Source organism: Pholcus phalangioides, unplaced genomic scaffold, assembly GCF_987345545.1.
Source record: "Pholcus phalangioides strain wild (caught in Gottingen) unplaced genomic scaffold, Ppha-v1.0 ptg000008l_1, whole genome shotgun sequence".
NCBI lineage: Eukaryota > Metazoa > Arthropoda > Arachnida > Araneae > Pholcidae > Pholcus > Pholcus phalangioides.
This window is the reverse complement of record NW_028301601.1, coordinates 36,260,640-36,276,896: the sequence shown is the minus strand read 5'-3', so window position 1 is coordinate 36,276,896 and position 16,257 is coordinate 36,260,640. Positions and strand designations below refer to the sequence as shown.

Sequence of the window (16,257 nt, the reverse complement as noted above, 5' to 3'; positions counted from 1 at the left end):
ACATGATAATTTCAGAAAAAGTAAAACCAATATTTTGGAAGAGATTATAGGGGTCATTTCAAAAACAACAAGTATCACATGCAGACACACAAAAAAAAAGATGAAATGAGATCCATGCTGGAGGGAATGAATAAGAATGATTTTATGGGACAGTTTCAAGTACCTGAGCTCTTTGATATGTCATCCTCATCTATTTCACCTGAAAGGTATATAATAATCATGTCTACAAAGAAACTACAGCCTACAAACTGTTCTAGTTAAAGAGGATCAAAAGAAAAAGAAAATATTCTAGCACTAAAACAATAACGGTGAACATACTGAAAAATGATACATAACCCCCATGACCTGAAATTGTATGTGTACATGCACAGCAAAGACAAGAAACACAGCATCTCAAAAAGTAAATGAAACAAATTATGGTATTTCTCTCAATAGGAAAAAAATTCTAAATATATTTGTGAATTAAAACAAAGCATACAAACGTTTTTGACAGCTGGATGAAGCGAAGATGAATTTAGGAAAGAGAAAATTCAACTGCCCTTGTGGAGAATCGAACCTATGTTCTCTCACTTGCCGAATGAGCCCCCCAGACCACTCGACTACAAAGGTAACAAATATCTCAATCCTTCTTTAGAGCTCGTGTGCACTGAATGGGATCATACATGAACGGTTGTACCTAATTTAGGTCAAATATCACAGTTGCTGACACTGTCACCAGATGGCAACTTATCCAAGGATGATGTCACTCTCCGCTATCTATACGAACTGATAAGGAAAGATTTGAGATATTTGTTGCCTTTGTAATCTAGTGGTCTATGGCGCTCACCTGACAAGTGAGAGGACTTGGGTTCGAGAGGCAAGAGCAGTTGAATTTTCTCTCTTTCCTAAATTCATATTCACATCAGCCAGCTGTTGAAAACCTTCATAAGGATAGCAGAGAGTGACACCATCTTGTGGCAGTATCAGCAATTGAGTGTTGGCCAGAATTAGGACAGTTGATGTATGGTCCCGCTCAGTGCACATGAGCTTCAAGAAAAGATTGAGATATTCATTGCCTTTGTAGTCTAGTGGTCTAGCCACTATGATGATCGAGTGGTCATAGTGACGGACTTGCATTGCGGGGACCCGGGTTCAAACCCCACTGTTGCCATAGTGGTGGTGGGCTGAAGTTGGTTTTCTGTGGTTCCAAACTTCAAGGTGCAAATGTGAGCTGATCTCCCCATTTAAAGGTCTCGCCATAGAGAGCAACAGACCTACAAACAGCACAAATGTAATTCAATCATAACACATCACTCACTTCCCTTCTGAGATATAGATGACAGCACTGAAAAATCAAACACAACACTACATATGCACTGAGACTGTTAAGTACACACACACAGTTACACCTCTTGCACACAACTCCTGCACACAACTCACTAGGTAGTGAATCACCCATAAATGGTGATAGACCTGAGTTGTGCTTGGTTTGAAAGAAAGATAAGTCTAGAGGTCCAGGGTGCTCACTCGGCAAGTGAGAGAATGTTGGTTTGATTCACCACAAGGGCAGTTGAATTTCTCTTTTTCCAAATTCATCTTTGCAGCAGCCAGCCGTTAAAAACCTTAGTATGAACAGTGGAGAGTGGCATCGATCTCAGAAAAATCAAGCATTACATCAACAAATCCACAGTTCCACAATAAATAACTTACACATAATTATTGCTTTCTTGTATTCTATAAATAAATGTTTGTTGAAAAATGCTTGAGTCCGACATGAAAAAAAAAATACACTTGAACCCCACTAATCTGAACACATTGGGGTGGAGACCAGAAGCAAATCTGATAAGCAACATGGTATGCATCTAAATAGATCATCTAAAAATTGGGGAATATCTTACCTTTTTTCTGAGGTTCTACTTCCTCAGCCACTGAGGTATCAGTAGATGATGGAGCAGCTTGCAAGAAAATTTTTGTATTTGTCACAGAGATTTTATAAAGCAAGATTTTTATTAATATAGTGACAGAAGATAACAAGAGGGAAAAAAGACTAGTATAGACTCAATAATAAGAGGGAAAAAAAATCCTTGAAGGCAGGCCATAAAGGTACGCATTTCAATCGGCTAGATTCTCCAGGTATTAGATACAGTCACTACCTCTTTGTACCGCCATTCAGTTTACGTCACCACTTCTTGAGTGGTTAAAGAATAGAACAATTCATGTTCATGGCAAAAATTAATATCCTCTTTCGCTAGAGGAGCCCCAAATCTGATAGTATAAAAAATTCCAATGTAACTAAAAATGAAAGTTTCTTTTTCAGTCAATATAAAGAAATCAACAAACAACTCAGAGGAAACTAATTCAAAAAAATATTTTTAGTTATTAAGTTTGCTTTACCAAGATTATTATTTAAAAAATTAAATCAGACTTAGTCTGAAATTATGAAGTCCAGCTATTTGTAATGCAAAAGGGGAACTTTTTTTTCTTCTACGTAAAAAAACGCAAACAGTAAAAATTTATTATGATAAAAACAAAAATTCAATTCTAAAAAGCACATAAAGAGGGTGAACAGAACAATATGAATACCCTTATTTTAACACAGTAAACTCAAGCTATTTCTGATACATGTGCATTTAAAGTCAACAACACATTTTCTTATCATTCGATTAGCTAACATTACTATTAATAACCCTTGTTCAAACCATTTTTTTAATTCACATTATGATAGGTCAGATCTGACAGACTAATAAAAACAAAAACTCAAAGGTTTAAAAAAAAAAGATTTAACAATAGTTATGTAAGACACATTATGGATAAGAAAAAAAAATTACCTTAAAATGTATATTGCAAAACTAGTTCAACTGTAAAAATGGTGTGCACATCTCATTCTGTTCATTTTCCATAAAATCACATTTCATGTATTTGAGAACAACATTTTTCATGATTATAACAGAAAAATTGTAATCACCATCCAATTCTGCACTGGACATCTTCCCATTTAAAAAACTTGACTCTGGAACACAGTCCAGAATGCTCAGCAATGTCTTAGTAAGCCTCAATAAATCACTGAAGCAGTAAAATCCAAAGTAGATCAACTCTCGAGCCAGTTTCACAACCTGCGATAAAACCAAAGAATGACATTAAAAATTAATTATAGCAGTGATTCTCAAACTTTCAGCACTCGCAACTCTCTTTCTATTTTCAACTATTCATAAAAGAACCACTTTAAAGCATAAATAGCCACACATATCAATATTTCCAGCTCATCATGATACTCTAGGAGCCCGATGCCCACCTTCAGCACATTGAGAAACAGTGGATTACAGTAACAGTTACATTAAAAAAAATTTCTAACTGAAAATTAAGGTAAACAACAGTATTACCTCAAAAGTCAGTTTGTTCTGTTCTCTGTCAGCAAAAGACCACATGTGTCCCACAACATTGCATAGGTAATCTTCAACAAAAGATATGGTTGGGGCGAATCTTGTACATACTGCTTCTTTATTTGGATCTGGATGTTTGTTTGCATCATAACTATAAAAAAACAACACATAAGTAATAATCACATTACTCATATTTTATTATCATACTTTCCAAAATTGAAACTGCACACAAAAAAAGTTGGAACTATCAGTAGAAATCAAATGAACAAAACCTGGATATGATACACTAGCATTTACAACTCCAGAATTAAGAATTCTGGAATACGCTGATACCTCTACTTACAACGATTTTTTTTCATGCTTCTTCTGTCTTGGCTAACAAACATTTTTGTTGATATATGGGTGCACGCACTAACAGCCAAAGCTAGCTGTGAGCTAAATTTTAGTGCCAATCATTATCGGCATTACTGTTACTTGAGCCCAATATTATCTTACGTATACCTCAGAATCTTTTCTAAATATACATCCACTTTTCTTTCTGAAAGTTTTTGGATCATTTCATGTAAAATGAAAGGTTCAGCTGATAGAAAATGGATGAAAAAAAAGGGTGGTAGCCTGTGTTTTGTGTGAAAATGATTTTCTATAGAAACCTATGGAAAATTGTGATTTGGATATCAAACAGGATTCCAGAATAAATCATCTTTGTAAGGATGATTTAAAATAACTCCTCAGTGGAGAAAGAATTTTTTTCAGGAAAGTGTAATAAATGATAGGTTTGCTTGTAAAAATGTTCTACAATAGAAGAAAAAGTCTCACTCTTGAATGGATAACTTCCTGGGTATATCAGACCAAAGTCGAGCATACTTCACAGGCGTTATTTGTTCTTGAGGGTCCCTATCAACATGCATGTGCAGCATAAGACGACAGAATGCTGCACGGAGATCAAATGGAAGATTTTCATCAGCCATACACCTAAAATGGAAAAACACAATTGCTTTATTACTTATGTTTGAGTGGGAAATTTTTATTCCGAAACATTTATGCAAATATAATATCAGCTTTTGTATGCAATAAACTGGGATAAAAAAAATGAAACTTCTAATTTTTAATTTGGACGAACATGAAAGAAAGCTGTACAGTATATAACATACTTTTGAATCAGATCTATATCCAAATGAGGTGACAAGTTGTTTATGGCCAAATACTGACGATCCAGGCACATTCCAGAAAACAAATCTAGTTGATGCCTAAAGAATACATAAATTAATATTAACTAACTTTGCATATAAATATTGAATCTGTATTTTGAAATTTATATTTATCAAAATGATATGTTCATTTTGCTTGCAGGTATTGACTTTTCACTGCATAAAATAGCATATTCTTATACAGTTAATGGTAGATTTCATGAACCTCAAATTTAGGAACCGCACTGAACTACTTTTCTGTTCTTAACTAATATACTTCTTTAAACGTCTTTCCCATATATGAGCTTTCAACATTAAAAACTAATTTTTTAAATCTGCATGGGTTTTGTAAAAACAAGCATTGGCTGTAGAAACATTTTGATAGCAAAATGGTGATTGCTTCAGATTCTATATTTAAAAAAATAAATATATATATACAACTAAGTGGACTGATCAAAATAACATTATTAATGTATGAAAAGTTCAAATAAAAAATATAAATAAATAAATGTAACACCTATAGTAAGAAAGAATGTCTTGATCTTCTTTGTTTCCCTCTGAAGCTCCATTTGCCAGTTCTCTGATGCTTTTACTTTTACGCCCATTGTCCCAAAACAACACAACATCTTCTTCCTCTTCCAGAGTAACAATTGGCTCTATTTCACCATTTTGTCCTTCAACCTCAACTTCTACTTCCATTTGAGTTCGAACCATCCTAAATGAAAAAAAAAAAAACATTATTATCATACCATAAATCTTAGAATATCAGTTGTGATGCTTATATTCTCAACCTACTTCATCCTGAGGAAAATGCATTATTTGACAAGTGCATATGATGGTGGGATATTTTTTGTGATAAACATAGTATGTGCAATATTGTTATGAAAATTATGTAAATAGTCATTAATTATTATTATTTCATTCTCATCAGTAAACAGTCACTATCCTATGTAAAAATGAGAAATAGGCATCTCTCTAAATATTTCCAAGCTGACAACAAACTTGGCAAGTCTGGTAACAGCAATTTGGCAATATCATATTGCCAAGAGAAGTGTAAAAATCCTGTGAAAATCATGTAGTTTGTTCTGGAAGGTTTTTTGTGCTTATATAGTGGGGCCACCAGAAGAGAACTAGGAGTTCTGTTGAGTTTTCTTGAAAAGATTCTCTTGTATGTTACAGAAGTCACTATCTTTTTAGCATGTTTCGTCAAAATCTCTGCTTGTAAATTCATGTAAATGGCTGTTCTGTGAAATAAATCTGTGTTGTCTTTTGAACTGCTTTGTGCTTTGCCATCTTGAGTGCTTGTGAAAGACATTATCCGTAACAATATAATCAAGTTCATATCAGCATAAACGGGAAAAAATTATCAGATTTAAATATTCAGACATGAAATAAAAATAAAAGCTGACCTTGTTTCTATTAGGATGTCAGAATTTTTCTCACTTAAGACAGCTTTGCAAATCAATTCTTGAGTGATCGGGATGGCAACTTTGTTTGATATGCAAAGATCAGACAAGTAATCTAGAAACCTGTAGAATACAATAGTTTTAAATTCAATCTTGTAAAAATACATTTCAGGGAGAAAAAGAAATGACTTAACAGTTTATGCAATAGCCAAGAACGATTTTCAAGTGAGATTTTTATACCACATAAACTACCTGCTTTCCCGATTCTTCCTCACAAGACTGACAAATGTCTCTATTTCAGCAGCTGTAATATGCTTTTCAAGTAACTTTCGATTGCTGTGAAGCAAGGCTGTGATTGTATCTTCTGCAAGTACATCATAACCTATTTGTTTTTGCATGAAACCAAACCATTTGGCAATGTATTCCTAGAGAGAGAGAGAATCTTGGCTATGTATAACAAAGTAAAGAAAGAAACATGTGCTGTACTAAAGCTATTTTAATTTCATTATATGACACTGTTCCTTATATATAAATTATGGTAAAAATGATGAATTCAGTGATTATTCATATTCAGTGATTATTACTAGTTTTTATGCTTAATCAATTAACTATTTCGGTGGATATGATAAATTTTGTCTATTAACAAAGAATTTATGACATTTACTAGTGATTATGTATATTAAGCTATCACTAGATATGATGTATTGTTAATTAACTACTCAAATTAACGCATATATATATGCTTAAAACCTCTCAGTATGAGACTCCCTGTTGTAGCAGTCTTTTTCAGTGGTCACGTCGCCATTTCAATTGAGCCCCCATGTCAGAAAAGTTTCTGACAAGAACAAACCCGGAATCAAACTCGCGCCATCTCTAAACATCCTTTGATACTTTAGGCAAATATCTTATCGACCTGGGCTACCGCACCCACTTAGAATAAGACAACCATAAATACTTTTATGGGCATTGTATAATATTCTATCATGTATATATGGTTTTTGTTTTTATAATTGAATATTTAATTGGATTGCTGTGTTTTAGAAATATATGGCATCCATATTTGTATGGATATCTCTTTCTCAGCCACCTCGCTGGGTATTTTGCCTGTTGTGGCCCTGTATTTGTATTTACATCTTTTCTGAAATATATGCATATGAAAATTGTCACTTACAAACAAAATCAATTTTCTCATGCAAGCTTTTCATTTCTCTTAGAATCGTTAGTAAATGTAAACATAAATCTGGCTTCAAATAATCACATTTTCATTAAAAAAACATCTGTACCTGATTTTTTCTGTAGTCTTGCTGAGAAAGTCTAAGTATTCTATAACAGAGACGACAAATATGTTTGAATGGGGCATGACGAGGATCGCTCAGCTCTTCTATGCGAAACATTGGCCCATCTCCACTGTCTTGAAATGGGGCTTGCAAAATTTTAAAAAGCTGAAAAATAGCATTTGAAAGTGGTCATGAGGAAAACAGGATATGTCATATTCAGACTAGTGGCAATGTAATTGCATATATTTATGAATCAGCTGGTTCATAAATGCATTTTAAAAACTTATTCAATCTGATGATATAAACATAATATTTTATATTACCCATAAGTTTCATAAGAGCAATTAGGCATGGAAAAGGCACTTATTCAGACACATGGTTATACACATGAAGTGCAAGACTCACCTGTTTCAAAATGTTCTGCTCTCTCATGAGTTTTTGTCTTTCTCGATTTGGGTGTGAAACAACTAGATCAAGAGGATCAGGTTTTTTAGGATCATTCTCTTTCATTGCAACAAAATAGATGACTTCTTGAAGAAGTTGTGTAACAAACCTACAAAAAAATGAATTAATAAAGTCAGTAAATGTACTATTTATATATACATATACAATCGAACCTCACTGTAGTGAACATGGGATGTAGTGAACTATCAGTCACAGTAAACTTTTTCAGCAGTCCCTACTGAACACCTATTTAACTAATGCTATTTTAAATGCTTATAGTAAACTGCTGAGAAAATGAGCTTATAGTGAACTGAAATGTACCTTCAGCAAAAATTTTTTTCCAGTTTTTCAAATGTAGGCTTACACTTATGGGATCCCAAAAAACAGCATTCTTTGACTACCGTGTCAAACCCAATTCTTTGACCCTCCCCACCGTTTCTAGGAATCCTTCACTGGTCTACTACCCAATAAACAGCATTCCTCTTTCCCCACCCTCTCTGCCATTTCTAGGAATCCAAAATTCATTGGCCCACTAAAACAGCAAAGCCGCTTAATATGAATCGACTCTTAATGCAGATTTGCTACAACAGTGTTTCTCAACCACTGGTCATAAGTGGTCCACCATTCCATTATTACCTATTGATTTCATATTAGTCATGTGTATGACCAGGTTCTCCACTAACAGAAAAGAAATAAACTGGACCATGGGCTTCCACAAGTTGAGAACCACTGCACTACAAGAACCCACTCTTTTCAAGCTACCCCTTGAAAAATTGGAACAATAGTGGAACAGACCTAGAAGCATCTGATGTTTCCCTCTGTTCTATCTCCTGCCACTGTCTTCATATGCATGTGACTGCTTTGGACTGAACAGATACGCCATCTCAGGATTACCTTTAAAATGGCAAATTCCGTAAAGAGGAAAGCATTTCAATTGATGATAAAATAAAAATAATCAAACATATTGAAGATGGAGCTAATCAATCAACAATATGCATGGAATTTTCCTAATCAAAATCTACAGTTTTCAACCTTTGGAAAAATCGAAGTGTGATCACGCACACACATCTCTACTCATTGATGCAACAATTCGCAACAGCTTTCGACACGTAGGTCTTTCCAAGAATGTGTTGGAGCAAGGAAGACACAGTATTGCGGACGCCGAAGATGAAAACCAGCCGATCACTATATGGCTGGAAAAGCATGTCGTAAATCTTTTCCCTAAAAATGAAATCAAACATTTTGAATCTTGTGATAATGAGGTGTTTACTTCAGATATTCCCCGATCATGACATCATATCAGAAGTAAAACAAAAGAACGATGCTGACGAAGAAAATTTCTTGCCCTCAGAAGAAAGTGAAATGCCAGCACCTTCAATCTCTGAAAGTGGCTGCAAGCATTCTAAATATTTTTTTCTTTGGAAAATGTGTGGAGAAAAACTTTTGACTCTTTCTTAATCGTCGATAAGAAAATTGAACTTTACATAAAACCAAAATGTATTCAATCAAAAATAAGAAATTTTTTCCATAGGATATAAAAATTTAAATAAGTAATACTACTTTAAAAATTTTCCTTTCTAATATTTGATTATCTATTTAGGTGATTAATAATTTATTTGTAAAAATTGTGTGTTATCGCCGGGAATTTTTTCAACAAAACCATCATCAAATGCTAAGAAATATTAATGTTTCAACTAATTTGGATATAGTGAAACTTGGGTTATAGTGAATTTTTTATTGGATCCAAAGACCCATTAAAAAGTTCAATAACTGGGTTTGACTGTATATATAAAGTATGTATGTATACAGTAAATGTACTATAATTGAGCACTTTCATAACTGTTTCAACTGTGCTATAATTGAGTTCTTATGATTAGTACTTAAAGTGATGCAAAAAAAGGAAGTTCTTCCAAATCCAGAGAAAGGTGAATACAAGAGAGGACAATAAATATTTTCACCATTAAAATTTATAAACCTAAATGTTACACATACTTTCTCAGAAAAGTTCTAGCACTGGACTCATAAAAAATGTATGAATAGTTGTTGTGCATATGCCTATATTTTTTAAGGCATGGATTACACTATAAAAGTTTTTAAAAAATCATTTTACAAAGCTTGAAAAAAAACCAACGAGCATATCGGTTCATTTGTTCAAATGTAAGAAGATGTCCATGGAAAAATAATGTGGATATGCATAGTGTTCCTAATTGTTATGTGATTGTGATTCCACGGAAAGGTGGTTCCAGAGACGGAACTGACTTCCTGACACATTCTAGTGAGACAGATGCTAATTGGGTGAAATCTATCTTATTTACTAAACTGTGATATTTTATTAATGTTAATACATTATAAATAACTACATTAAGTTTACTTGAAATCTAAATTATGTAACTGTTAATTTAATTGTAATAAATGTTTCAAGTGGAAAATGTGTCTTTAATCTTTAGTGTCATCTGCTAATGATTTAATCTTGGGAAAAACAAAAGAATTAACTGGGAGTGCAACCAGTTTAAACATTGTAATATTATTGTACCTTCTCTCATTTTGAATGATCTGACCCTTCTCCAAACTTGATGATACCGTTATCAGAACTTTACAGGCATCATTGGCAAAATCCAAGTCCCGAACTTCAGTGGCAGAAACTGGCACAATCGCAAATGCTTCTTTATCTTCTTTGATTGTAGCACAACCAACCTGGAATGAATAAGCACGTCAATAATCCACTGATTCAATCTAGTAATTTAATCATAGAAATATAATATAAATTATATATAAGTTAAACCTATTATGATAAGTAGAAAAGATCATATAAAGAAATTTGTTGCAAATACCAAAAAACTTAACAGTAAATATGGATAGAAACAAGTACCGTTCAAATTTTAGTATATGTACTGCTGAAGTGAGTACAGAGAAACGAGTACAGTCAGAGCCCCTTATAATGACCCCCCATTGTTCCATAGAAAAAAAAACATATTAGGTGTTTGTTGTATCAAAAATAAAACATATGGGTCATTCTTATGAAATAGGACAAAAAAAAAAAATTATTGCAAGAAGTCAACCAAAAAAAGAAAAATTCTTAGAAACACTTTACATGCTAATAAATGAAATATAGTCAGCAATGAAGTTTGCTAAAAATTCATGATAAAAAAAAATCAATTTAAATTTAACTATGTTAAGAGATAGGAAAATCTTACGAGACATTTCGCCTGTTTCAGCACTTAACTTGATATTTATGCTTGACAATCGCAACATGTTTCATATATTTTGATATTTTATTTTCAACCTGGACAAGCACTGATACTCTGAACAATTTTTTTGTCAATTGCATTTTTATTTATATTTTTTATTTGTTTTTCTTGCTTTTTTTTGACAATTTTATGGGGACAACAGGTGTCTAATTCATCTGTTTTGTTAAAGCATGAGCTACATTCTCAAAGCAAAGTCTCAGATGAAACATTACTGCAGCTTGATATTGCAATGAAGAAATTTGGATTTTATTTGCTTTATCCCTTGTTCCTTAACTTAGGACCAAACCTTTCTTTTGGTTACCCAATGCCAACTGAAAAACATTTCTGCATGTTTTGTAACACGAATCAAAAACTAAGCATGTTGAAAATATGGGCTTTTCAGAAATAATAGATGTCTCTGAACTGAAACCCATGATAAAGTGAAAATAATTTTCAATTGTATATTTCTCACAAAAAACAAAAGAAAAGAAATGAAAAAAATTAGCCAGAAGAAGGACATTTAATAAAAACACTTCTTTTTTTTCCTGAATAAACATATACAGTTAAATCTCAATAAGTCGAATGTGCAGTGACTGACAAAAAGTTTGAGTTATCATTAGTTCGACTTATCAAAAATCTTGATTCCAAACTACTGGAAATGAAGAAATTTGCATAGATAAATTACTCTAATACAATCATGTTTAATTGGGAATCAAATTAATAGTGTGGAATGGATAATTACTTTGAAGAAAGTCTTGCTCAAATAATGTCTTTGTTTTTTCAAGAATCTTGATACTGTATTGAAATACCTTACTTTAGAACAACAAATTTTTTCTTGAGAATTGTATTCCTTTTCATTTCATTCATAATTTTTTTTTCTTTCAAATCTAAAACACTTACAAATTTTACTTCTAAGTTTTTAAAAAATCTACGCACAATTAGAATTTGTGCTGACATTGAACGCTAAATCCAATCGCAATTGGGCGAAAATGAAATAGTGATTTCGAGATTTTGATAAGACCAGATGTGTACCAAATGAATTCCAAACACAGATGATCAAGTTGAGTGTCATTGGTGAGAGTTTGTCAAAAAAAACTGGAGTAGGAGGGAAATAAGGACGTTCCTTTATTTATGCACACTCCACGTTCACTTCCCCACAGGGAGACTAAGTACTTTTTTTTTAAATTTTCATCACTCCCGAAAACTTAGACTTAGAGAAAGAAAACTTCAAGAGTTAAACAAAAATTTTAATATTCAAATATGAAAAAAGTTCTGGGGCAGAGTAAAAAGATGTTCGAGTTATCATGAATTGACTGTATAATTTGTAAATCAATTTACAATTCTAACTGATTTAAAAGGAAGGGGTTTAAATGATGGCAACATTTTTCTCTTAACCTTTTCAACACAAAATCTGACATGTAGCAACTGTCGTTGTAGGACATTAACTAACGTTTTCCAAATGTCACAAATGAAAAAAAAAAAACCGGGGAAATTTTTATTTGGCTATAAACTATTCATAAAAAATATTCAAAATTGTAAAAAAAGATGAAATATTAAAGTATACTGGGCTTTAAAAATATATATTACTAAAAAAAAGAACATCTTGTTATTTTCAGATACGAAGTTATCATTTTGAAATTAGAAAAATGTGCTAGGGACAGCCAGGAGAAGGGCATTTTCTTAACAAATGAAAATTTGTTCAAGTGAATTTAAAAAAATGTCAAATGAAAAAAATAAAAATAAACTGGTGACTTTAGAAACTGAAATAAAAAATACAGAGTAGTGAAAAAAATTTTCTGTGTCAAATATATTTAATGTAAACAGCTGGGGACACAATTTTGTGAGAATCACCTATATAGATTAGTGATTATATGAAAAAATTTGAGACTTACACATTTTATTAATAGATGTTTGTATAACATTGGGTCGTTATAACAAGCATCGACCATATAAGGAAAAAATAAAGTTATTCTGGATTTTTTTTTCTGAATACAAACAGTTCATACTTTTGACATAACAGGCCGTTCCTCTTCTTTATCAATGGGAATAGTTGTGCTGTGAACCCATGTATTAGCACAAAGATGCCTTAGTCTCACATAAGATGACCTACAAAAACGGGGGAAATAAAATTCATAATATGCATCAAACTCTACATGTTTTACATCAACAATGCTTCAGAAAGCTTTGAAGATTCAAAAAACACACACACAGTTATGGTTGCACATTAGAGCTCCACATATCCATTCATTATCTTGGGGAAATCACAAGTTTTTCATCAACTAAAGTCATGATGAGCATAAAAAATTTCATAAAAAATAAAGTATATTTTAAGATTCAATATGAACAAATCTCCATGAGATATTACAAAAGCTTACTGAGGTACAAGATCATCGCCTCTGGTCAATGTTGTTGCATCTAATTCAAAAATTGATGCAATATCATTGGCAGTAGGTACAGCCACAAGGGAATATACATTGTTCTCTGTAACACCTCTAAGTTTGGAACGCATTGCATCAGGTGTTGGATCTTCATCAACTTCTGCAGCAAGGTATTGACCAGTTGCCAAGTGTTTGAATCTGAATAGACTATTCCAGTGTCCTGCACCACCTCTGCAAGGATCAATTTGTACCACCTGTAAAACAATCCTGTAAGTAACAACATTCTAATCCTTGGAAAGTGTTACTTATAAATCTGTATACATAAAATTAATTTTCTGAGTGTGTTCTCTATACAAATCTAAGATTTTAGACCAATCATTACTAAATATTGCATATGTATAAAACAAGACCTGACTTGAACAATAGGTACTTTAAAATTTTGTCAGGATAGGGCAAATGCCCAGTGCTCAAAATTGATGAAAAACCATCGGGCAACAATGACCTTCAGAATGTTTACTTTATTTACAGTGGTCCCTTAACAATTGTTGATAACTTTATAACTTCACAATGATTTGTCACTTCAATGCTCCCAGTATATGGAGAAAATCAAGGCAATGCCGCATATCTTTGCTAATATTTTAATATTTTCACAAAACCCAATTAACTGAATGTCTTCTGATTGATGAAGGTTTATAGTATAAATGTTAATTGTTTCTTCGAAAAGTATTTACACATTCACACTGCCACAGCTGATGCTGATGCGGAGATGAATTAAGGAAAGAAAGAAAATTCAACTGCCCTTGCGGGGAATCAAACCTATGTCCTCTCACTTGCCAGTTGAGCACTCTATACCACAAGACTACAAAGGCAACGAATATCTCAATCTTTCCTTAGAGTTCATATGCACTGAACAGGACCGTATATGGATGGTCAGATCTAACTCAAGCCAGAGCTCACAATACTGATATTGCCACCAGATGGCGACTTATCCAAGGATGATGTCACTCTCTGCTATCCATATAAAAATTTTCAACAGCTGGCTGATGAAAAGATAAATTCAGGAAAAAGAGAAATTCAATTACCCTTGCGGGGAATCAAACCTATGTCCTCTCACTTGCCAGTTGAGCACTCTATACCACAAGACTACAAAGGCAACGAATATCTCAATCTTTCCTTAGAGCTCATATGCGCTGAACAGGATCGTATATGGATGGTCAGATCTAACTCAAGCCAGAGCTCACAATACTGATATTGCCACCAGATGGCAACTTATCCAAGGATGATGTCACTCTCTGCTATCCATATAAAAATTTTCAACAGCTGGCTGATGAAAAGATAAATTCAGGAAAGAGAGAAATTCGATTACCCTTGCAGGGAATCAAACCCACATCCTTGTACTTGTCTGGTGAGACTTTAGACCAAAGGGAAGGGGACCAATGGAATGGTCCTGGGGGGATAGAAGCTATGGATCCTATGAGATCACATGAGTAGGGGGGGGGGCGATGAGAGAGAAAAAAATTCTGAAGGAGGGAATGGGACAAAAAATTTAGGAAACTATGCTTTAGACCCACGACTTTTGATCTTTGAAGGCTAGACACACTCTGCTTCCCATCTTGGAAGAGTGTCCTAGACCAGTAGACTACAAAAGCAGTGAACATCAATCATTCCTTAGAGATCATTTGTACAGAACCGTACATGAACAATCAGACCTAAATCAGACCAGAGCTCACAATAACTCTCACCTGACAAATGAGAGGATGTGGGTTTGATTTCCCACAAGGACAGTTGAATTTTCCTAATCAGCCAGCTGTTGAAGACTTTTGTATGGGTAGTGGAGAGTGACATTATCCTTGGATAAGTCGCCATCTGGTGGAAGTGTCAGTATTGTGAGCTCTGATCTGAGTTAGGTCCAACTGTCCATGTATGGTCCCAATCAATGCACAAGATCTAAGGAAAGATTGATGTTTATTGCTTTTGTAGTCTAGTGCGCTCACCTGGCAAGTGAGAGGATGTGGGTTCAATTCCCTGCATTTCCTGAATTAATCTCTGCATCAGCCAGCTGTTAAAAAACTTTCATATGGAGAGTGACATCCTTGGAAATTCACATTTGATAAGAGAAAATTTTTACAGATTAAAGAAAAGAAAAAAATCATTCTCTAAAAAAATCTGCTAAGCCACTTCCACACCAGGCAAGCTATAGCTGTAACTGTCCAACATACCAGATCAGCAAGCTGAATATCTGATCTGTAGAAATATTTATTGCAGTGATTTTAATACAGGGTAATATGGTAGGTGATATGGGGGAATAGAGGTAATTTAACTTTACATGGCAAAGTCAATTCAATATGTCAATCACGTAATACAGCATGCTCTTGTTTGTGCTTTGCCACAAAATGCTCAATGCTACAAAATTTAGTTGCAATGCAAAAAAACCATATCCCCACATGACCAGCCGATAGATATATCTATGGTATGCTACCACAACACTCAGTTGCTTTTTTGTTAATTTTCTTTGGAGGTTCACACATACATCCATGGTATTAATGCCCACAAACACCAAGACATACTTAGGTATGTTCCTCGTGCGGAAGAGGTTAATATTCAAACCAGCATTATATACTACAAATACTATAGATACTACAGACCAGAGTTGGACAAATCACAAAAAATCTGAGCACTGGAAAAAAAGTTTTAGCACCAAAAAACTTTTTACCCAAAGAAAAAGGTCCAAAATAATGCTTCTTTTGACTTTTCAGGGCATATAGTTACTCTCTTTCTCTTGTTGGCAGATATGCTACTATAAATTCTAAACCAGAATGTGCAAACATTCCCTCAGACTGCAATTTAGTAACTACACAAAGAACATTTTTGGCCCCAATACTAATTTTTTAGTCACCATGTCGACCTGGCACCTGGAATTAGTCCATCCCTGCTCTAGACATACAAAATGAATTGTCGCTGTTTATTTTATGCATCTGT

The 16,257-nt window shown here is 33.6% G+C and overlaps 1 protein-coding gene across 2 annotated transcripts in view; it reads right to left on the bottom strand.

The window, feature by feature from the left end:
• Itpr (Inositol 1,4,5,-trisphosphate receptor) overlaps positions 1-16,257 on the bottom strand; it is a 97,806-nt gene that overhangs the window by 69,285 nt on the left and 12,264 nt on the right. For both annotated transcript variants that reach the window (XM_089234567.1, XM_089234568.1), the window contains exons 10-22: positions 13,276-13,532; positions 12,907-13,006; positions 10,207-10,367; positions 7,635-7,782; positions 7,236-7,394; positions 6,205-6,377; positions 5,956-6,075; positions 5,064-5,261; positions 4,511-4,606; positions 4,176-4,331; positions 3,360-3,510; positions 2,945-3,092; positions 164-199 (exon numbers count right to left, since the gene is read on the bottom strand). In XM_089234567.1, the coding sequence (XP_089090693.1) occupies positions 164-199; positions 2,945-3,092; positions 3,360-3,510; positions 4,176-4,331; positions 4,511-4,606; positions 5,064-5,261; positions 5,956-6,075; positions 6,205-6,377; positions 7,236-7,394; positions 7,635-7,782; positions 10,207-10,367; positions 12,907-13,006; positions 13,276-13,532 (1,903 nt within the window). The remainder of the gene's footprint in view (positions 1-163; positions 200-2,944; positions 3,093-3,359; positions 3,511-4,175; positions 4,332-4,510; positions 4,607-5,063; positions 5,262-5,955; positions 6,076-6,204; positions 6,378-7,235; positions 7,395-7,634; positions 7,783-10,206; positions 10,368-12,906; positions 13,007-13,275; positions 13,533-16,257) is intronic.